Genomic DNA, 22788 nt, shown 5'->3' with positions numbered 1-22788 from the left:
GTCAATGGCTTTAAACAAAGAGAAACTTGTAAATAGCTCATGAAAGAACAAAGCTACGTTAAAACCAAGCACACCATTTTTTTTCTTGTGAAATTCTCAATAAGTTTGATGTGTCACATGGCCCTCTTCCCATTGGAGAAAATAAAGTTGGATCCAAAATGGCCAACTTCAAAATGGCCGCCATGGTCACCACACATCTTGAAAAGTTTCTCCCTCCCATATACTAATGTGCCACAAACAGGAAGTTGATATCACCCAACCATTCCCATTTTATTTAGGTGTATCCATATACATGGCCCACTCTGTACAGAACAAGTATCTCAATTATAGTTTTTCTCTCTGTTTTCACTCCTAATTGTGGTGTAAGCCTAGTGCTGCAAAATACTAATGTATGAATACAGCTTAACATTTATATTATGTAAGGTGGCAGTCGGACACCTACTGGTTGGGGGATAATCTTAATGTAATGCTTTAGTACATATAGGAAAATGCTCCAGCACACTGAGTGCTGAGAGAGGTTGATTGGCCATGATGACAGATTGATTGTGAGCAGGTGATGAGTTTGGAGAGACTGCTACTCACAATATCTCAACCCGTGGTTCACTTGGAAAAAAATTGAGTTGTCTTTTGTCTCACGGAGCCTGTATGTCTGGAGGTTGTAGCAATACTGGATTGAATGCCTTTGCTAAAAGAACTACGAAGTTGGACTCTCAGCCAGGTGGGCTAACCAGCATTATTATATGGCCTTGTTACAATTTTTTTACCTTGTACTGGACAAAGGCTGTGTTTATGTTTTATTGTGTCATGGTTTATGAGGACTGCATTAAACCGGATGGACTTTAAATAGAAATTATTCCTGTGTCTACCTCTTTAAGAAGTCGAGTAAGTCGACCTATCATATTTGGTGTTAGAAGTTGGGGATGACTTTCCCAGGGAACACATGTGACTGCTACAGAAGTACTGCATGTCTTGGGTGAAGGTGGCCATAGGCCAGGGAGCAGCGTCAGACAGAATGGAGGAACTGATTAAACACCTGGTGCAAGCCCAGCAGTAGCAGCATCAGCAACATCTAAGCAGCAACAGCTGACACAACAGAAAACAAGTAAGCGGCTAATTCAACAGCTTCAGCAGCAGCTCCAGAAGCAGCAGTAACAGCACATGCAACTGCATCGACAACAGCATCAGATTGATTTACTCATAGATGCAGTTCATGGCACGGCAGTCGCTCCAACTCCAAGGTCAGATGATGATTTTTCTATCTGGAAAACCTTGAGGAGATCCTTGCAGAAATTGATCTTGGTGGATGATACAGAGTCCTTTTTAACTGTTTTTTGAAGGGTCACTGATAGTAACTCCCTCTAGAGCAGTGGGTGGAAGTCCTGGCACCATACTTAAAGTGGGAGCCACAAAAGGCCTACTATGATTTAGACTTACATTACGCCAACGAATACACAAAGTTGAAAATGGAAATTTTTGCGAGCTTGAGAATGGCAATGTTTGTCAGGGCGCAATGGGTCCAGAGCTAGGCATATCACCGTGACAAACCCCCTCGCTCCGAAATGTTTGAGCTGCTGCACCTCATCTAGAAGTGGTTGCAGCCTGAGTGCTCTACCCTAGCACAAATAGTGGAGCGAGTTGTAATGAACCAGCTTGTACACTCCCTTCCAAACCTGATGCAGACTTGGGTTGCCCAGGACGATCCCCGTAATGATGGTGACTTGGTCAGACTGATCAAAAGGTATCAGGTGTCAATGGTTCACTGGGGAGGCAATCCACTCCCTACTTGGGGTGGAGGTTAAAAAGGGGGTGGGGTATCCCAAGTCCAAGGGGGCAACAGAGGTCATACCAAGTGTCTCATTAGGGGATGTAATTTGCTGGAGATGTCACAGCCCAGGTCATATAGCTGGCCATTGTCCCCTGACCACCGAACATATGGACTGTAGCATGGAACACTGGTCTTCATGCTACGTGTATCCAGACTACAGTGTGGCCGGTCACCTGAGGAGGGGCCCCAAGCTTGTTTGGAAAAAGTGAATGGTCTGAAAATAACTGGACTACTAGACTCAGGGAGTTTGGTGACTATTGTGAGGGCTACACTCCCTCTCCATCTAATCCCTTGGAAGAAAGAGTGTTTCCGCTGCATTCACGGGGACACTAAAGACTATCCGGAGGCCAAAATTGACATTGAGACAGCCAAATGTACTGAGTCCCATGAGGTTGGCATGGTCCAGGATTTATTGAACCCAATTATCATAATTCAGGACTTTTGAGGGAGGGGTAGAGACCTCGATTGCTTGGGTAAAAGACCGGGTGGCCCTAAGAAAGTCTTGCTAACCCAGAGCCTGATGGGTTTCCCTTATGTGCAATGGTGGGAGATGAGGAGATAGTATCTTCTAAGGCGATATTTCTAATATAGGGGTTACCTGAGGAAAATCCTAAGGTATTTCAAGTCCTGTCCCATGTCACGACCCTGTTGTCGGGTGTCCTGGGACCAGGGGCTCTTTCCCTGTCCCTAATTCTAGGGGCACCTTAGCTCACCCTGTTCCCCAGCTTACTTTTGATGGTGATGCGAACAGAGGTAATGAAAAATACCAAACATACATATCTACTCACACATTTAACAGAGGAATGCACTGGGAAGTGGAGGATGGGGTTAAACCAAAGTAGGAGAAGAAAGGAGAAGGCCCCAAAACAGCAATCTCGGGAATTGATGCAGCAGAACCAGGACCTGTTTTCAGATTTGCCGGGTATTAAGTTGTGCTGCATATCCTGAGCATGGTTCCTGACTGTAACCCTGTGCACACTGCAATCTGTCTGACTGATGAAGGTCATTGTAGGACTGAAACGTTTCTATATTTTTTGATTGCCTGAGCAAAATAAAATGATCTGCTTACATCATTTACCTGAGTGCCAAGTTTTCTACAAGATCTCCATGCATGTGTTGTGCCTGTCACACAGTGACACATGCAGCTGCGGCACCAAACAGCTGATTTTCAGGAGCGCTCCCGGTATCCGGGTTCCCGATGCAGCTATTCATTAAGCACTATAGCTATTCGGATAAAGAGTTACCCAAAGCTATTTGCTCATCCCTAGCCCTAAGGCTCCGAAAAGGCTAAAATAAAATGTTAAAATATCACTCCAGTATTGTTTTTATTTTACCCCTAGACTGCTGTCACTAATCTAAGTTCCCTGTATTAGTATTATACTTAGCAGCCACCATCTTCTTCTATTTTTGGCTATGCTCCAGTTGGTCTCAAGCAGTTTGTGACTCCAGTGTCTGTTGGATGTAAGTCTATGAGAGCCTGAACAATGCCAGAGCGAGGCTCTCATGGACTTACACTGAGTGCTAGTCACTGTTACCTCTGACTTGCGGTCTACCAGGAGCTGCGATCACAAGATGGCAGAGCCAAAACAAGAGCGGCACTGTGAACAACTGAGAACATCAGCTAGTGAGTATAATACTAGGGTCAAGGTACTTATATTAATGACACCACTCTAAAGCTGAAATAAAAAATAAAGCTGGAGTGGTGCTTTAACATTTCTAAATGAAAACTGTAAAGGATTAAATTCAATTCTGATTATATTTATCAGTAATAATGTTTTCTACAAATAATAGCATTATTATTATTATTATTATTAATTGTAGTTGTCATGATGCTTACTATTATTAATATTACTATTAATAATAATTGCATTACACATAATAATAATTGTTATTTATTAATAGTAGTAGTAGTAGTAGTAGTAGTAGTAGTAGTAGTAGTAGTAGTAGTAGTAGTATTCATGCCAAGTAGCAAAAATCAAAGATCAGCTATATTTGTATTTTTTGTGTGTTTTTTTAATTTGTTTTTATATTACCTTCTCTTTGTAAAGTGTAAAGTGTTTCTTAAAATTTCCAGATATTGATGAATGCCAAGCTATCCCAGGACTCTGCCAAGGAGGTAACTGCCTGAATACAGATGGATCATATGAATGCAGGTGTCCTATTGGTCATAAGCAGAGTGAATCCACACAAAAATGTGAAGGTAAGCCCCACAGATACCTCCATAGACAGATCTCCTTTCAGTTTACTGACTTTATAAATATTAGTGTAAAATATATTGTTTGCTTTCTTTGTAAATGTGATTTTAAAGCAGCTAATATCACTTGTAAAGCCTAGTGCAAATGCATTATCGCTATGATACCACCTGCATATACAATCATCCAGTGTCAGCTTGCCATTTCCTATACCATATTGTGAGTGGGTCCACTGTCCAGAATAACTAGCAGCGACCACAGCCTGTATGTGTTTATAAAATAATGTGCAAAGAGGATGGGACTGAGAAAATAGCACAATATTTTTTTTTTATTATTATCATGCAGAAAAATAAGTTCACAATTGGATTCACTCTTTAAGTCTTGTTATAAAAACCAGTAAGTATACCATAGTTTACAGTTAAGGAGCATTGTCTATCCATTGCAAAAATAACTTCCATAACTCCTATTGTAGTTTCATTGATATTAAGTATGAAGATTATACATTTCACATTACATTAGAGCTTTGTATACAAAAATTAGCAAGATCATTTTTTCTACTACTCATTTTAACCCCTTAATGACCAGGGGTATTTCAGTTTTTTATTTTCTGTTTTTTGCTCCCCTTCTTCCCAGAGCCATAGCTTTTTTATTTTTCAGTCAATATGGCCATGTGAGGGCTTAATTATTGCAGAAAAATTTGTACTTTTGAAAGGCAGCATTGTTTTTAACATGTCATGCTTTGGAAAACGGGAAAACAAATTCCAAATGTAGTGCAATTGCAAAAAAGGGCAATTTCATAGTTGTTTTTTTGTTTGTTTTTTTACCATGCTCACTAAATGCTAAAACTGAGCTGCCATTATGATTCTCCAAGTCATTACAAGTTCACAGACACTAAAAATATATAGGTTCTTTTTTATTTAAGTGATGAAGAAAAATTCAAAAATTTGTTTTAAAAAAAGTGCAATTTTCTGAGACCTGTAGCGTCTCCATTTTTTGTGATCTGAGGCTGGGTGATGGCTTATTTATTGTGTGCCGAGCTGACGTTTTTATTGACACTATTTTGGTGCAGATACGTTCTTTTGATCGCCCATTATTGTATTTTATTGCAATGTAGTGGAGACCAAAAAAAGTAATTTTGAATTTTTTTCTCGTTACGCTGTTTAGCAATTGATAGCTCAGGCAATTCTGAATGTGGCGATACCACATATGTGTATATTTGATTTTTTTATTGTTTTTTTTTTTTTTAATGGGGCAGAAGGGGGGTGATTTGAACTTTTATATTTTTTTACTTGTTTAAAGATTTTTAAAAACTTTTTTTTACTTTTTCATGTTTCAATAGTCCTCCAATAGATTAGAAGCTGCAGTACTTTGATCGCCTCTGCTAGAAACAGATGATCAGATCGCCTGTGTGTAGCAGAAATGCTCACTTGCAATGCGGTGACACTCATAGCAATCTGGCAATGACAACTGCAGCGCCCCAGAGTCCTGGTCGTTGCAGTACTGACGCTCCGCCACTAAGGGGAGCTATGGTACGTCTGATGGCACTTAAGGAGTTCACCTGACCAGGTATCACAGACACCAATACACTTCATAGTCTGGCCTCCAGGGGGAGCAAAGGGCACTATGTATTAGGCCACTCCTCACAATCTGGTAAAACTGGGGGTTGGATAGAAAGTTAGACAGAAGCTGACTGGGTTGGAACCAGGCAACATCCTGTGGCAGGGGGTGTTGCAGGGGAAAGATCCAGGGGGGTCCCTGTCAGGGGTGGGATCCTGACAGAGGCCTAGCAAACAAGACAGAGCGTTAAGGAACCATGCCTGCACTACATCGCGGCAGTATCTCAAGAAAAGACAAGAAGCGAGGTTTATTGTGAAGAGTGAGAAACGAGATCATAGCAAAAAGGAGATAACACCAGTAGGAGTCGTGCCGTAAGATCGAGGCAACATCCTACTGAGGTGCGTAGCCGGTGGCCGGAACGCCGAGGAAGTATTGGGCTCCAAGCATTACTTCAAACCAACGGCAGGACAGTTAATTATAGGTTGGCTGTCTCACCTAAATCACCTAAGCAGACATAGGGGGCAACTGTGGGAGAGGGGCGTCACTAGGGTCCCAGAAGAACTCCAGGCCTACCCGTCATACGGGTGCGTCCTAGCCATATCATCTGGGGGACGGAGAAGAACATCAGAACAGATATAAGTTGTGGGAAAGAACATCAGAAACAGACACAACAGTTGTGAGGACTATCCCGTGGTGCTCAGCAGGGAAGTACTACAACACACAGGTGCTAGAAGGTAGGCACTGATTTCCACCTGCAAAGGGAACTCTGGAGTTGCCATCGGACCGGCCGGTCTCAGACAGCCCTGTTGACAGTACTCTGGATTGAGGATCTTGAAGCCTTCAGTAAAGAAGTAAAGAGACTGCAACCCTGTGTCCTCGTTATTCACCGCGACCTGCACCACGCACCACCACCTACACCTTTCATTGGACACCCCTTAGCAGGGTCACGGACCGGGTCTAGCCACCGTGATAACCCCAGAACTGAGACAGAGAGGCCCGGTACCGAGTACCCCGCGGCCCTGCGTCTGGGGGCGCTCCACAACCATAGAGGTCTGAGCAGACCTCGGGTTGTCATGCGGACCCATCGTTGACCCGCGATCATGTGACGGGGTCACCGATGGGGGGTGAGAGACACGCTTCCAGTAAGCACGAGTTAAATGCTGCTGTCAGAGATTGACAGCAACATTTAACTAGTTAACAGCCAGCCGTGGGTGGATCATGATGCCACCTGCTGCTGTTTCAGGCACATGTCAGCTGTATAGATCAGCTGTCACGTGCTCGGAAAGGTGCAGACTCATCGCTGGAGTCCACACCAAACAGGGGAGTCTGACATGGGCGTACTATTTCGCCCAACGTTGGAAAGGGGTTGAAGAGATTGTCTCATAACAACAATCCTCTGGCATATATACAGGAGATCAGAGTGCCACTCACAAAGGGCATAATGTGCTTTGGCAGGCCCAGATAGTCCATGTCTTATGTCACAAAATCAACACCCAAGGTCCAAGTAGGGACTGTGATGTCACGACCAGATGATGATCTCCTGATGCAAACTTAAAGGGAATATATCACTAGATTTTTGCTACCCCATATGAAAGAATCATGATGCAGGGGCAATAACCCTGATTCCAGCAATGTACCAATTATTGGGCTGCTTGCAGCAGTTTCGATAAAATCACTGTTTTCTCAGTTGCAGATCTAGCAATTCTCTAAAAGCTGAGTACTGTATAACCCTACCCATACCACCTTTCTGTATACACTGTATATAGGAAGAAAGCTGCCAATCAAGGGTGGGAGTGCAGTTATACAGAGATGATAAATACTGAGAACTACCTGACAGCAGGTTTAATAGTCTTCTAGTCATAATCTCCTTCTGATAAAACTGTAATTTTGTCAAAACTACAGTTAGCAGCCCAATAAGTAACACATTGTTGGATTCAGGGTATCTGTCTTTACGTTATGATGCTTTCAAATTAGCTTGCATAAACCTGGTTGCAAATTTCATTTACGGTAATAGCCATAGACATATATGGAGCTGTTGAGTTTGGGTCAGTAGACTCATGGCAGGTCCAGACATCGGGGTCTGTACTTGGACAGTGAATGCTGTATACTGTATGTGATACCAACTATTATTTCATTGACTGGCGCTGTAGTTACCCAGCAGTGGCTGCTGTGGTGAAATGTATGGTGCATCTCTCTTCACATTAACAAATGATTACGGAAATTAGGGAAGCCCGACTTGCACTGATCAGTTATTGCTGTCTTTTATTTGCAATAAATATGACATTTAAGGGAATATGTAACCTTGAATACTTTTTTCTAATTACAACAAGATTTTCCATTTTTCTATTCTGTTTTAATTTTATTTCATTGTAAATTTATGTTTGTATATGACAGGAAGATAGCCATTCTTGCCTGAGCCGCTGCTCTGCTGATTGCAGATCAGTGATTTTCTAAACGGCAGGTACATAGACATGTAACCCTGTGGTATGGAGATGATTCACTGACTTTTTCAGGAGAGTTTTCTTGTCATGTTCTGTGACCAGCATAGAGGTCAATATGGTCTTTAAAAAAATAGAATCAGTCAGTCTATTGTGATTCCTACAAAACCACATGATGTTATAATTGTTTTTAAATAGTTGAGACTTGGAAATCAGCAAAAGCATCACATAACAACAGTCAGTAACAAGATAAACGTAAAAAAAATTGTAACTGTAGTTTAAGGTGAAGTCTGTTTCTGTCTCTCTCTTTCTAGCTCCTTCCTCTTCCTTTTCCTGCTCCCATCTCCATAGAGTTTTATGAGCAGCAAAGTTTATCTCGTACCTCTGTGAGCTGACAATCTGTCTTCACTGACAGCAGATTTTACCTTGGAATTTATGGACTGAGTGTGAATGATCATTTCAGGATTACAAAGGAGATTTTGCTGATAAAATATATTACAAAGTTTCTTGTCTTCTTATGTATTTGTTTATGAAAATAATCAAATGAAGGTTACATTATTTTCTGGCGATACATTCCCTTTAAGGACAAAAAAAATCCCTGAAATTCTTCCATTTCCTTAACATGAACCCTTCAGATTGTTATTGTTTTTTTCATGTTTTCTCGTGTTAGTGATATTATTAACATTCTTTCATGGTGGAACAGTGTGTGTTTTATATTCATATTCCCTTAAATGAACTGGAGTGTGATTCTGACTATTACGGAGTCAGATCTGGTGTATGAATTCAGCAAGTGTGGTCCCGGCTAGTTCTCTGCTAACAGAGCTGGTGTACACAGTAAACATGTCACTTTTCCAATGCCAGAAATTCTGCATGAACACAGCTGAAATCTATTAAGTGTTCGGGGTATGGGGATTATAAGAAGTTCATTTGTTACAGATTCTATTTTTAGGTCAATAAAGTTGAATTGTATCTGTCAGGGTTGGCGGAACGCACTAAATAAATATGAAAATAAAGTGCGATCGCCACCCGGGGTCCACTGTGCAGAGATGGCAAACTGCAGCTAGGAGACAATGGCGAATACAAGCAACGAGCGATAGTGACTCGCACTGAGTTAACGTCCCTCATTGGAGAAGCACGTGGCTGTGCCAGTCGCACACAGCGACGGAAAAGGAACTCTGCTTCAGCATTGTGGTTATCGGCACACAGCCACAGAGAAATATGGTGCTAAATGCGCACACTCTTAACTCCACAGGAGTACGCAAGCCCCACTGGGGCAAGGGAATCGGTAGTGGACTCCAATCACTCACAGAACTCCTCTCCGGATGGCCTTAATTCTAAAAGCACTAGCTCCTGCCCTGAATTCAACCACACAATCTCCTCTCTGGAGTAGCCTGAATTCTAAATTCACTGAGACTGCCCTTAGCACATACAGCAGAGTCCACACTACCATTAGGTTCCTCACACACACCAGACATAAATGACCGTGCACCGACGGACACGCCAAAGATACTTTTATAGTTTCTGTCAATCTGACAGGACCTTGCTCACTGGCCAATCTGGAGTTGGACCAGGACCTGAGCATGTGACAGGAGAGCACCAACGAGAAGTCGTCCCACGAGCATGCTCAGTAGAGCGAAACCAGGACTTAGACTCAGGAGTGATCGCTCGCTGCAGTCTATTATTGGTTACTAAAGCAGCGGCAACCATGCTCACAGACTGAGTCTGAGCAAGATACCGAGACCGATGTCTTTGGTGAGCAGCATCCACTGTGGTCGGAACTGAATGAGAGACCACAGAGGAAGATAAGGCTTGGGATCCATCCTGTGCAGAGGGAGAATCCCAGTGCCTAACAATGCGCCCCCCCCATCCCAGCACCTAAGATTGCGCCCCCTGCAAGCCTCACCATGCTCGAAAGCCGCAATAAGCTGGAGGGCATGAATGTGCTCACCCGGCTCCCAGGTCCTATCCTCTGGCCCATGACCCTTCCAATCCACCAAATAAAATGTTTTGCCGTGTACTACCTTGGAACCGATGATCGCGTTCACCTCAAAGATATCCAAGGACATACCCAACGTCTCGTCAGATGACTCAGAAAACTTGGACATATGAACTGGTTTCAAGAGGGACACGTGAAAGGTGTCAGTGATATTCAGGCGTGGTGGAAGGGACAGGCAATACACCACAGGATTAACCTGCTCCAGGACTTTAAAAGGACCTAGAACATGGGGAGCAAACTTAGTGGACTCTACATGCAGGTTACTATTACATGCTGAGAGCCACACAAAGTCACCGGCAGCGAAGACAGGGGCAGGACGTCGATGTGCATAAGCAGAATCTCTCATTCTCTCCTTAGAGGCCTTGATGGCATACTGTGTGTGGTCCCAGTTGTCACAAGCCTCCACAACCCAGTCTACCACCCAAGAGTCGGAAGACGAGACTAGCATGGGGACAGGAAAACGCAGATGCTGACCATAATTAAGGAGGAACAGGGTCTGCCCTGTAGAATCGGCGACCGTATTGTTAAGAGCAAACTCTGCCCAAGTCAGCAACGATGCCCAATCATCATGCCTGGCAGAGATGAAGTGCCATAGGTATGTGACCAGAGTCTGATTGGCCCTTTCCACCAACCCATTCGTCTTTGGATGGTATGCTGAAGAAAGATTAAGCTTAATACTGAGCAGACAACAGAGCTCTCTCCAGAACCGAGAAGCGAACTGGGGACCCCGGTCACTGACTATCTTGTCAGGCATGCCGTGAAGACAAAAGATGTGCTTCACAAAAAGCGCAGCCAAGGCCCGTGCAGACAGAACTCGCAGAAGAGGAACTAAGTGTACCATCTTGGAGAAATGGTCGGTGTCTACCCAGATGACTGTATTGTTGTGAGACTTGGGCAAACGTACAACAAAGTCCATCCCGACCATCTCCCAGGGCCTATCTGCCACCGGTATAGGATGTAACTAGCCCACGGGCCTCTGCTGGGATGGCCGTTTCTTGGCACAAGAAACGCATGCCTGTACATAGTCCTTAACATCGTGCACCATTCGCAGCCACCAATATGACCTCACCAAGAGCTCAGATGTCCTTTTGTTCCTGAAATGTCCACCCAAACTAGACATTTGAGCCCAAGATAGAACCTCTGGCTGCAGATTTGGAGGTACCAGAGTCTTGCCCGGAGGCACTGACTCAAGCAAAACCAGGACTACTGTCTCTGGCGGGACAATAAGTTGAGGCTCGTCTCTTTCGATAGTAATTAATGAACCCCATGAAGTGCTGCACCGCTTTCAGAGAGTGGAGCTCCTGCCAGTTCACTACAGACTCCAGTTTGGCAGGATCCATGGCCAATCCCTTGGCCAAGATGATATAGCCAAGGAAAGGCAGGGACTCCTGCTCAAACAGACACTTATCTAACTTAGCGAACAGGGAATTGGCACGTTCGAGTTCAAAGACTTTACAGAAATTCTTTCAATGGGAGTCGATATCTGGGGAGTAAATAAGTATATCATCCAGATAGACAACTACAGAGGTAGCATTTCCCGAAAGATGTTGATAACAAAGTCTTGGAAGACGGCAGGAGCGTTACACAGGCCGAACGGCATCACCAAATACTCGTAGTGGCCGTCCCGTGTGTTAAACGTGGCCTTCCATTCATCTCCCTCACGAATTTGTATCAAATTGTATGCGCCATGCAGATCTAACTTAGTGAATACCCTCGCACCTCGCATCCTATGAAAAAGCTCTGAGATGAGTGGTAGAGGGTATTTATTCTTTATAGTAATGGCATTCAGTCCCCTGTAATCTATGCATGGACATAGTTCTCCGTTGTTCAATATGCTAAGAAAGGAAGCTAAGAAAGCCTAAAACTGTGTACCTTACACAGAGAGCATTTAAAATAGTAGGTGATGCATCTGAAATTACTATTATGTCATCGGAGCTGAGTTGACGTTTTTAGATTGGTCACCCTAAGATGATAAAATACTGAATATTCAATAGACTAAATAGATAATGTAATAGGCTAGCTACTAACAATGCAATAATGATGATGAAATAATAAAGATACAGGAAAGATTTGTACCGTGTTAGCCAATAGATAGAAAATATTTAGAATTGAGAATCCTCAGTTCTTGATACCTTTTAATGGCTCACTGAAAAGATGGTAACAAATTGCAAGCTTTCTAGACTACTCAGGTCCCTTCATCAGGCATAGACTAATACAAAAGCTGAAGAATCACATAGTTATACACAACACATCACAGAAATAATGCAATAGATAAGGCAAATGATATGAAGCAGAACTATCATTGTGGGAGAGGAATAAACAGTTGTGACCATAAATATTGGAACAGTTCATAGATAAGGAGTGTGAAAGTTTTTTTGTTGTCTGATTGGTGTCTGATTTTTTGTTATCACAACACAGAACCAGACTCCAATCAGAAAACAATAAAACTTTAATGCTGCTGTAGCTTCTTGAAAGCCTCCTAGACTAATTTTCTTGTTGCCTTTTCATTAATCTTTAAGGGATGTGCAGTTCTACGTAGTGTCATTGTTGTGCCAAATTTAAGCCACTTATTAATAACCATCTTAATATGGGTTCCATGGTATCTCTGATATAGTAACTGTTGTGAATTCTGCTCTTGGGTTCCCTCCGGTGGTTGTTGATAGTAATGCAGTTGTCCCTGGGTTGCAATCCTGGGCAGGTGTCCCTGCTGATTGCAGCTCTGACTGGGATATTTAGGTGTGCAGGATTCATTAGCCCTTGCCAGTTTTCCATTGTTCTTGGAGGTTTTGCATCTCTGTCTGGCTCCTTCTGCCCTGCTGCCAAATCAGCTAAGATAAGTGTCTGGTTTTGTTTCTACAGCACACATGCTGTGTGCTTTACAATTCAGTACTATTCAATGTTTTTTCTTGTCCAGCTTAGACTGTGTTTGAATATTTCAGTCAAGTTGGATTCTCAGGAGATGCAGATATACATTCCATGTCTTTAGTTAGATGGTGGAATTTTTGTATTATCTGCTGTGGATATTTTTAGGGTTTTAATACTGACCACTTAGTATTCTGTCCTATCCTTTCCTATTTAGCTAGCGTGGCCTCTTTTGCTAAATCCTGATTTCTGCCTGCGTGTGTCTTTCCTCTAATACTCACAGTCAATATTTGTGGGGGGCTGCCTATCCTTTGGGGTTCTGCTCTGAGGCAAGATAGAATTCCCATTTCCATCTATAGGGGTATTTAGTCCTCCGGCTGTGTCGAGGTGTCTAGGATGTGTTAGGTACACCCCACGGCTACTTCTAGTTGCGGTGACAGTTTAGGGTTTGCGGTCAGTACAGGTTCCACCTACTCCTGAGAAAGTCTCATGCGGCTTTAACGTCACCGGATCATAACAAGTAACATAGTAACATAGTAACATAGTTAGTAAGGCTGAAAAAAGACATTTGTCCATCCAGTTCAGCCTATATTCCTATATTCCATCATAATAAATCCCCAGATCTACGTCCTTCTACAGAACCTAATAATTGTATGATACAATATTGTTCTGCTCCAGGAAGACATCCAGGCCTCTCTTGAACTCCTCGACTGAGTTCGCCATCACCACCTCCTCAGGCAAGCAATTCCAGATTCTCACTGCCCTAACAGTAAAGAATCTTCTTCTATGTTGGTGGAAAAACCTTCTCTCCTCCAGACGCAAAGAATGCCCCCTTGTGCCCGTCACCTTCCTTGGTATAAACAAATCCTCAGCGAGATATTTGTATTGTCCCCTTATATACTTATACATGGTTATTAGATCGCCCCTCAGTCGCCTTTTTTCTAGACTAAATAATCCTAATTTCGCTAATCTATCTGGGTATTGTAGTTCTCCCATCCCCTTTATTAATTTTGTTGCCCTCCTTTGTACTCTCTCTAGTTCCATTATATCCTTCCTGAGCACCGGTGCCCAAAACTGGACACAGTACTCCATGTGCGGTCTAACAGGGATTTGTACAGAGGCAGTATAATGCTCTCATCATGTGTATCCAGACCTCTTTTAATGCACCCCATGATCCTGTTTGCCTTGGCAGCTGCTGCCTGGCACTGGCTGCTCCAGGTAAGTTTATCTTTAACTAGGATCCCCAAGTCCTTGTCCTTGTCAGATTTACCCAGTGGTTTCCCGTTCAGTGTGTAATGGTGATATTGATTCCTTCTTCCCATGTGTATAACCTTACATTTATCATTGTTAAACCTCATCTTGGATGTCTTGGAATTTTTTTTATATCTTTCCCCTGCCTAAAAACTTTCAACAATTAGATCCTTTTGCTACATTGTGAGTTGTTTATGGACCATGGGGCTGATTTATCAAGACTGGTTAGCACAGCTAACTGGTTAGCAGAGTTAAGAGGTTAATCAGAATCAGTGTAAATTATGGCAGCTCTGTACTACTACTATTTAACATGAGTTTAAATGTGATATGTGATTGGCTAATTGTGAACACAACCACATCCCCAATTATAAGAGAGTATTCACAGTTATACAACCACATTATCAATTTTGTTGTTTTTAGTTTTTTTTCCTTTAAAACGATTTCAGATTGTTTCTCAAATAATTTGCACGGAATATGTGTGACATTAAAAGGTTGAAAAAGTTAAAACGTTCTGAAATGATTCATCATGGTATGATTTTTTTACATGACAAAAACCTGAAATTTTAACATGGTTGTATGACCTTTATGTGTACTGTAGTAGAATATTTGTAAGACAGTAGTGTTTATTTTATAGTTTAGATTTAATAGAGCTGTGTCCTAGATTAGATACACAGAGGAAACTTGGTGCTGGTGGTATGAGGTACTACACAGGGAGAAATGGGTATGTTTTTTATTCACATACATTCTTTGTTACATTGTGATCAGGTTTTTGATCATCACTTGTGATCACATACCTTACATGATACATTTTTTATACTCTGCTGGGTGTTACTTTTCAGAATTGTTGTATGTGCTTTTAGGTATTTATACTGCCCCTCTCTATATATAAATGTGTACCTATCTTCCCCACATATTGAGTCTTCACATTCTTTTTTAATTATGTTTTTAGCCACATTTTTTTATTCAATAAACAATTGTCTTTTTTACTTAGTGGTCTTTGGACTCCAATTTTGTTATACAGTACATTGAGGAAACTTGTACAAAGTTCTCCATTTCTAATTAGCGAGCATTTCTGTGCTCATAGACTCTAGCCATTCATAAACTACCTGGTCATTTGTTCATTTAAATAGCCATCATGTGATATTATATTTTTACTGTTGACTGGTTTTAAAAAAATAATGTTAGTTGATAATTTGTTAATTTTTGGGGTCCCACCATTGAAACGTGCACCTTTCAGCAGAATGGAGAACTTTTATCCATACATATACTGCTGTTTCATTTATTCCATGTAGGGACTGTTGAGTGCTGTACTGTTTTTTTTTTTCCAATAGTGTCATAGGAAATTACCTGTTCAGGGGTCTGAACTGCTGCACAATTTTGAAACAGATATAAACTTTCCTTGTCCGGTATGAAAATTCCCTGACTTTTATGGGTCCCCAAGTTTTCACCCATTCTGTAAATAGGTGATAGCTTGTTTTAACTGAACAACACCTTTAATTTATCAATACAATAAAGGTCCATCCAAGGGAGGCAGCTAAAAAGTGTAAAACTGAACCCAAGTACAATAATTGATTATTCAAGGCAATATCAAGGACACTATTGATGCATAAGTACTAATGCCCTATTCAGTAATGTTACCAGATGAGAAAATAATACATCATACAATGAAACAAGGCGAGCTGGGGGAGCCATCCGTTTACACATGGGTAAGCATGTGGGATTGACTACCTGATCAGGAGTAACTATGGGGTACTACGCTCTTGCACCTATGTATTTTCTGAGTTCCACTAGGACATGAGAATTTTCTGGGCAGTTGTTTGTCATTTCCTACCTAGCTTACTCTGGATGTACCATGTTTCCCCTGTTTAACCCAGTGTACCTACATGTCTCCTCCATATTTCCTCTCTGTATGTGCTACAATAGTACTTTACCATATTGATTATATGTAACTTGGTGTTATTAAAGGGAACCTGTCACCCCCAAAATCAATGGTGAGGTAAGCTCACCGTCATTCTGTAATGCTGTAGATAAGCCCTCGATGTTACCTGAAAGAGGAGAAAAATAGGTAATATTATACTCACCCAGGGGCGGTCCCGCTGCGGTCCGGTCCGATGGGTGTCTCAGGTCCGCTCCGGCGCCTCCCATCTCCATTCCATGATGTCCTCTTCGGGTCTTTACGCCGCGGCTCCGGCGCAGGCATAATTTGTCTGCCCTGTTGAGGGCAGAGCAAAGCACTGCAGTGTGCAGGCATCGGGCCTCTCTAACCTTTCAGTACTGCGCACTGCAGTACTTTGCGCTGCCCTCAACAGGGCAGACAAAGTACACCTGCGCCGGAGCCGCGGCGTAAAGACAAGAAGAGGACATCATCTGATGAAGATGGGAGGCCCTGTACCGGACCTGAGACGCCCATCGGAGTGGGACCACCCCTGGGTGAGTATAATCAAACGTCTTATTCTCCTCTTTCAGGTAACATCGGCGGCTTATCTACAGCATTACAGAATGCTGTAGATAAGACCCTGATGACGGTGAGCTTACCTCACCATCGATTTTGGGGGTGACAGGTTCCCTTTAATATAACTTTTTCTAATTATTACTATGTTTTGTGGGATATTTCTACTCCGTTTTTTTGTATAAAAACTATAAATGAAACAAGTGGGTGCCGTGAGATAATCACTTAAACTATCAGTGACCTTTGTAATTTATGTGTCTGTGTATTTGTTTCATAAATAAAGCTTTTGCAAAATTTGCAAAGCTGTGTAATGTAAAGCATAAGAATACATGGTATGAATATATAAGGTTAAGTCGCTGTTTTTCATCCTAGATATATAAACAGAGCTTGAAAAAGCATTGACAACTGTAACTTGTCTTCCCAGACATGACGTACTAACTGACGGCAGTTGCCAAAAACGAGTATTTCTCTGTTCTACTGTAGCCTCCAATTAATATCAAAGACACTCAGCTGTTCAGATCATTCTTGGCATGACGCAAATAAACAATTTGAAACATGGATAGGAACAATAGAGATATGTTATTGTGTTTCTGGACTTTTGAGAATTTGTCATCACTATCAGAGAATGTCAATGACACATGTTGTCAAGGATCATCCAAGTAGCTTAACCTCATCTAATTGGTGCACACAGTGCTCCCATTTTTCTTCTAATTGACAACTAAGTTATCAGTGTGGTGAAAAAAGTTGCTATGGAAAAATAAATCATTTCCTTTTCAAGCTATTTTTATTTTTCCATGTAATCAGGAAGAGATTCATGTTTTTTATGGCTTTTTACTGTGTTAGAGGCCATAGGAATAATTGTGGCCTTGAAACAATATACATAGAGGTTGAATGGTGTTCTTATTTTTCAGACAGCTGCTCACATGCACTTTGGTTTTTGCTCACATTCCAAGAAAACCATTGTTGACATGAAATTAGTAATTTTGTATAATTGATCTTTGTTATGAGAGTCTGGTAAGTAGCAGGGCATTTGGTTCAGCTTTCAGGAATGAGGTGATAGTGTAGGATTTTTTCATAAGTCAACAGAACAAGTAAAGATAACACATTTTGTATTAAATTTTGATAGAGAAATTAATCTTTCCCCACTTATTAGTCATATTATGCCTCTGACCATGCTGCATGAAGTGCTTACCCATGTGGGGATGGTGCCCACCGAGTTTGCAGCCCCGACGCACGTTTTGCAATAATTTGCTTCCTCGGGAGGCTGGTCACTCATGCAGCATGGTCACTGAGCACTTGTCACTTTATGTGTTTGGCATCTCTTGGGTTTCCCGGCAGATCGCTATTCTTTGTACTCACTTGGGGTAAGGCTGGGTTCTCCTATCGTTGCCTGGTGGTCCTCTGTCCACATAATATGTAGTTATATTTTTATACAGGGGTTCAGTATGTTAGATCTGTGTTGCTTTTGAGTGCTAAAAACTTTGTTATGGTACTGCTCTGTTTGTTTATTATGTCATCACCAATGTTCTATCATCTTACTGTGTTTTTATGATGTTTTGTACTCTTTAATAAAGGTTATAACATATTTTTCACTATACTATGTACGGTGTTAAATACTTTTTGGGGCGTTATACTCCGGTGCTCATTATAGGTTTGATTACATTTTTTTCATTACATTTTTTTCTGTGTTTTGTTAAATGCGCTTTTACCCCATTTTTAACTGAGGTTTTTGTCTCTTTTTGGTATGTCATGTTTTAAATAAAGCTGCTTTGTTTTTAATATGTCCTGGTATTTGGCATTGACAAAACATCTTTTGATATAATCAAGTGGGATTGTTTGATTTTTTAGAGTGATTTCGCAGTAAATGCATTTTCTATCTGTGGATTTTCTGCATTTAATTAAATTATAGGGGCAAAATCTCTACATATAACTCTTTGGAAAAATTGATCTGATTTCTTCTGTGAGATAAAACATTTCCCAAACAGGAAAGGAAATGTTTTACCTCACAGAAAGAATCAGCTGTGATCCCATTCATGTATATCAACACTAAGTTGATATATATCAGTGTTTCCTAAACTCCAATCCTCACATTCCTCCCCAATGCCTCATATTTTCAGCTTTTCCCATAAATATTGCATAGGAGGTAGGTTAATGATTTTATAATGCAGCATAACCCCTTCAGGCTAGGTTCGCTTGTTTTGTATTTGGTGTAGATTTAACACAGAGATCTCTAAACTAGATTCATTCCTTGATCTGAGATCTCCATATACTGTCCAGACTTATTCATGCTTTTTAACAAAACAGTGCTAGGGAAGCGGTTTAACCAGTGGTTTTGGGTTCCTATTGAAATTAATGCATTAAATCCTTACCCAAAAGGGGATTTTCACATATTGCCGATTTAAAAATGTAACAAAAGTCAATTTCTATGCAGATTTCATGCCCCAACCAATGCATCATGTGGATGAGGTTAAGTAAAAACTCATCCACCTTTCTGGTACTGTAAAATGCTGCTGAATATACAAGTGGAAAATTGAAGCATAAATTCAACATCAAATACACAATGTGTGAGCCTAACCTTAACGTTTTGGTTGATGGGGTTGTTCTCATCAGCACCATATCATTGGGACATACAGTATATGTACACCCAGTTACTGCTTTTCTCATTACATTATTATTCTTTGACTTTAAAGAACAACCTCCCTTTCCGTACTCATGAAATATATAACTCCTTGTTAATAGCCTTAATCTAATTAGGTATAAGAAGTACAGGGCTGTGACGTTTGTAACATTTGCTGAGCAGTTGAGTTCCATAGGTTTAACTAAAATGGCGTTTCCTTCAACAGATTATATTTCTACGCCTAATGTGGTCAGTTCATGGAAAGGTTTAGGAATTCCTGGACATTGCAAGGGTTGGGAATTTACAACTATTAGCTTTATTTCAAGTGTTTAACTTTGCATCCCACAATCCAGATTGTATTTCAAAGAATGTTTTTATTTGGAAGCCTGGATAGTCTTTTACTAGCATATGCAGATCCTGTAGTTTTCAAACTACAAATAATATATCCACAATATTTTAGTACTTTGAGATTTTTTGGAAAATACAAAGAAATCTCATGAAATTATGTTGGAGATTTTTCAAAGTTAAATGATAACCTATTAACCCTTTTACCCTCCAAAGGCTTTTTGCACCTTCATGACCAGGCAAAATTTTACAATTCTGACTAGAAATCGGGTCACCATAGCAACGATGGGACCACCGCAATGATGTCGTGGGGGTGCAGATCCAAGGGCAGAGGGGGCTTCCTCCCCTTGCCTGCTCTTTAAATGCTGCTATCGATTTCAATCTCAGCATTTAGGGGGTTCAAGTGCCAGGAGCAGTGCAGCACCAATTCTGGTGCTAAGTGCTGGGTGTCAGCTGTCAGAATCAGTTGACATCTGGTGGCGATGGATCATGGACAGCCCCTGTGAGCGGGCTATCGCCATGATGTATCCATACGTCCAAGGTCATTAAGTACAAGGTGACAATCCTGGACTTTTGGATACACCTAAGGTCATAAAGGGGTTAAATTAAAACCAAGGAAAGGTTCCCTCCAATTAGAGGGAACCTGTCAGCAGATTTTGCCGCTATAAGATGCGGCCACTGCCTTTCAGAGCTTATCTACAGCATTCTATAATGCTGTAGATAAGCCCCTGGTCTGACCTGTAAGTGAAGAAAAATAATTTTAATTATACTCACCCAGGGGGCAGTCCTGTGCAGTCCGGTCTGATGGGTGTCCCAGGTCCAGGTCCAGCACCTCCCATCTTCATGCGACACCGCCATCCTGCTTCTTTATCACTCACCGGCATTGGCACTCCACCGGGTTTTATTTTTATAATATGTTAAACTCAGATTTATATTTCTTTTTTGCTGTCTGTGTTTTCATATCTATCCATCACAATTCATCCTTTACTGTACCATAATATTAGGGATAAGAATTTTTTTACTCCATTATTCTATGGACAAATACTTCTAGGGTTAATAGTACTTCAAACTCTCATTTTAGTTTCTTGACACATTTCCAGAGGGTGCTATTAAGGACACTGTGGACACTTTATCAACCAGTAATAATAATAATAACATTTATTTCAATAGCGCCAACATATTCCACCGCACTTTACATTATAAAGGGAACTTGTACAGACAATAGGGGACATTACAGAATACCACATAACTCAAATACCAATGAAAGGTAGATGGTAAAAAGTGCATGTATTGTATAGTTCACCAATCAATATAATAAATAGTGTATTCATATAATGCTGCATGAACTGGTAACCAGCCAGATTGTGTATAGTACAGACACAGAGGGCTATTACAGTCATATGAAAAAGTTTGGGCACCCCTATTAATCTTAAGCTTAATGTTTTATAAAAATTGTTTTTTTTGCAACAGCTATTTCAGTTTGATATATCTAATAACTGTTGGACACAGTAATGTTTCTGCCTTGAAATGAGGTTTATTGTACTAACAGAAAATGTGCAATCTGCATTCAAACAAAATTTGACAGGTGCATAAGTATGGGCACCCTTATCATTTTCTTGTTTTAAATACTCCTACCTACTTTTTACTGACTTACTAAAGCACTTTTTTTGGTGTTGTAACCTCATTGAGCTTTGAACTTCATAGCCAGGTGTATGCAATCATGAGAAAAGCTACTTAAAGTGGCCACTTGCAAGTTGTTCTCCTGTCTTTGGGAGGCGTTAAAGACATTCTTTCAAGTTGGGGGTGTCCATAGTTAGGCTTATTTGGGCCTGTCCTTGTAAGGACAGGAGCTATTGCTGGGGCACGACAGGGGCTTAGGGAAAAGGTCCCAATATACCCTACCTCATTCTGCCAGCGTGGACCCTCCCTGGACCCTACACAACTTATGTGGGGATCCTTTCGTCCATAATTGGTGAGATCAGACCAGTTTTTTACTAGAGCACAGTTTTTGTCATGAGCACCTTTTTTCTTTATTTTGTCATATGTGTATAGTTTGTCCATTTTAAATTTATCAGTAAAGGTTATGTTTTAATAAATGGGTTAAACTCTTCTGGCTGCTATAATCTATTTGCCCTAAGAGTTGTGCAACAGTTCGGTTATCCTGAGCTGAGGCTGATCATTGAGATTAAAACAGGAGAACAACTTCCAAGTGGCCACTTTAAGTAGCTTTTCTCATGATTGCCTACACCTGGCTATGAAGTTCAAAACTCAATGAGGTTACAAAACCAAAAAAAGTGCTTTAGTAAGTCAGTAAAAAGTAGGTAGGAGTATTTAAAACAAGAAAATGATAAGGGTGCCCATACTTATGCACCTGTCAAATTTTGTTTGAATGCAGATTGCACATTTTCTGTTAGTACAATAAACCTCATTTCAAGGCAGAAACATTACTGTGTCCAACAGTTATTAGATATATGAAACTGAAAAAGCTGTTGCAAAAAAAACAATTTTTATACAACATTAAGCTTAAGATTAATAGGGGTGCCCAAACTTTTTCATATGACTGTAAGTGCATGGAGGGTGTGAACAGATGCTACGAGGGTCCTGATTTAGGAAAAAAAACTGCATGGGCAAAACGGGGATAGTTAGACAAGTGAGATGAGGTGATAGTCCAGTCTAAAGAAATGCCTTTTTAGGCCACACATAAAACTGTCGGCATTGGGAGTTAATCAAATTGTCCAGGGTAGTGCATTCCAAAGAATTGGTGCAGCACACAAGACGTCTTGAAGACGACAGTGGGAGGTTCGGATTATTGAGGATGTTTGTCTTAGGTCATTAGCAAAATTGAGGGCACGGGTAGGGTTATAGACAGACATGAGAAAGGAGATATAGGGTGGTGCCTAAAGGTACCTTCACATTAAGCGACGCTGCAGCGATAGCGACAACGATGCCGATCGCTGCAGCGTCGCTGTTTGGTTGCTGGAGAGCTGTCACACAGACCGCTCTCCAGCGACCAACGATGCCGAGGTCCCCGGGTAACCAGGGTAAACATCGGGTTGCTAAGCGCAGAGCCGCGCTTAGTAACCCGATGTTTACCCTGGTTACCATCGTAAAAGTAAAAAAAACAAACAGTACATACTCACCTGCGCGTCCCCCGGCGTCCGCTTCCCTGCACTGTGTGAGCGCCGGCCCTAACAGCAGAGCGGTGATGTCACCGCTGTGCTTTTACTTTCACTTTAGGGCCGGCGCTCAGTCAGAG

At 41.4% G+C, this 22788-nt stretch overlaps 1 protein-coding gene across 1 annotated transcript in view; it reads left to right on the top strand.

The window, feature by feature from the left end:
• FBN2 (fibrillin 2) overlaps positions 1–22788 on the top strand; it is a 379678-nt gene that overhangs the window by 118596 nt on the left and 238294 nt on the right. The window contains exon 7 of the mRNA XM_077291494.1: positions 3900–4025. Within this exon, the coding sequence (XP_077147609.1) occupies positions 3900–4025 (126 nt within the window). The remainder of the gene's footprint in view (positions 1–3899; positions 4026–22788) is intronic.

Source organism: Ranitomeya variabilis, chromosome 1 (assembly GCF_051348905.1).
Source record: "Ranitomeya variabilis isolate aRanVar5 chromosome 1, aRanVar5.hap1, whole genome shotgun sequence".
Lineage (NCBI taxonomy): Eukaryota > Metazoa > Chordata > Amphibia > Anura > Dendrobatidae > Ranitomeya > Ranitomeya variabilis.
This window is presented reverse-complemented; position numbering and strand designations above follow the sequence as displayed.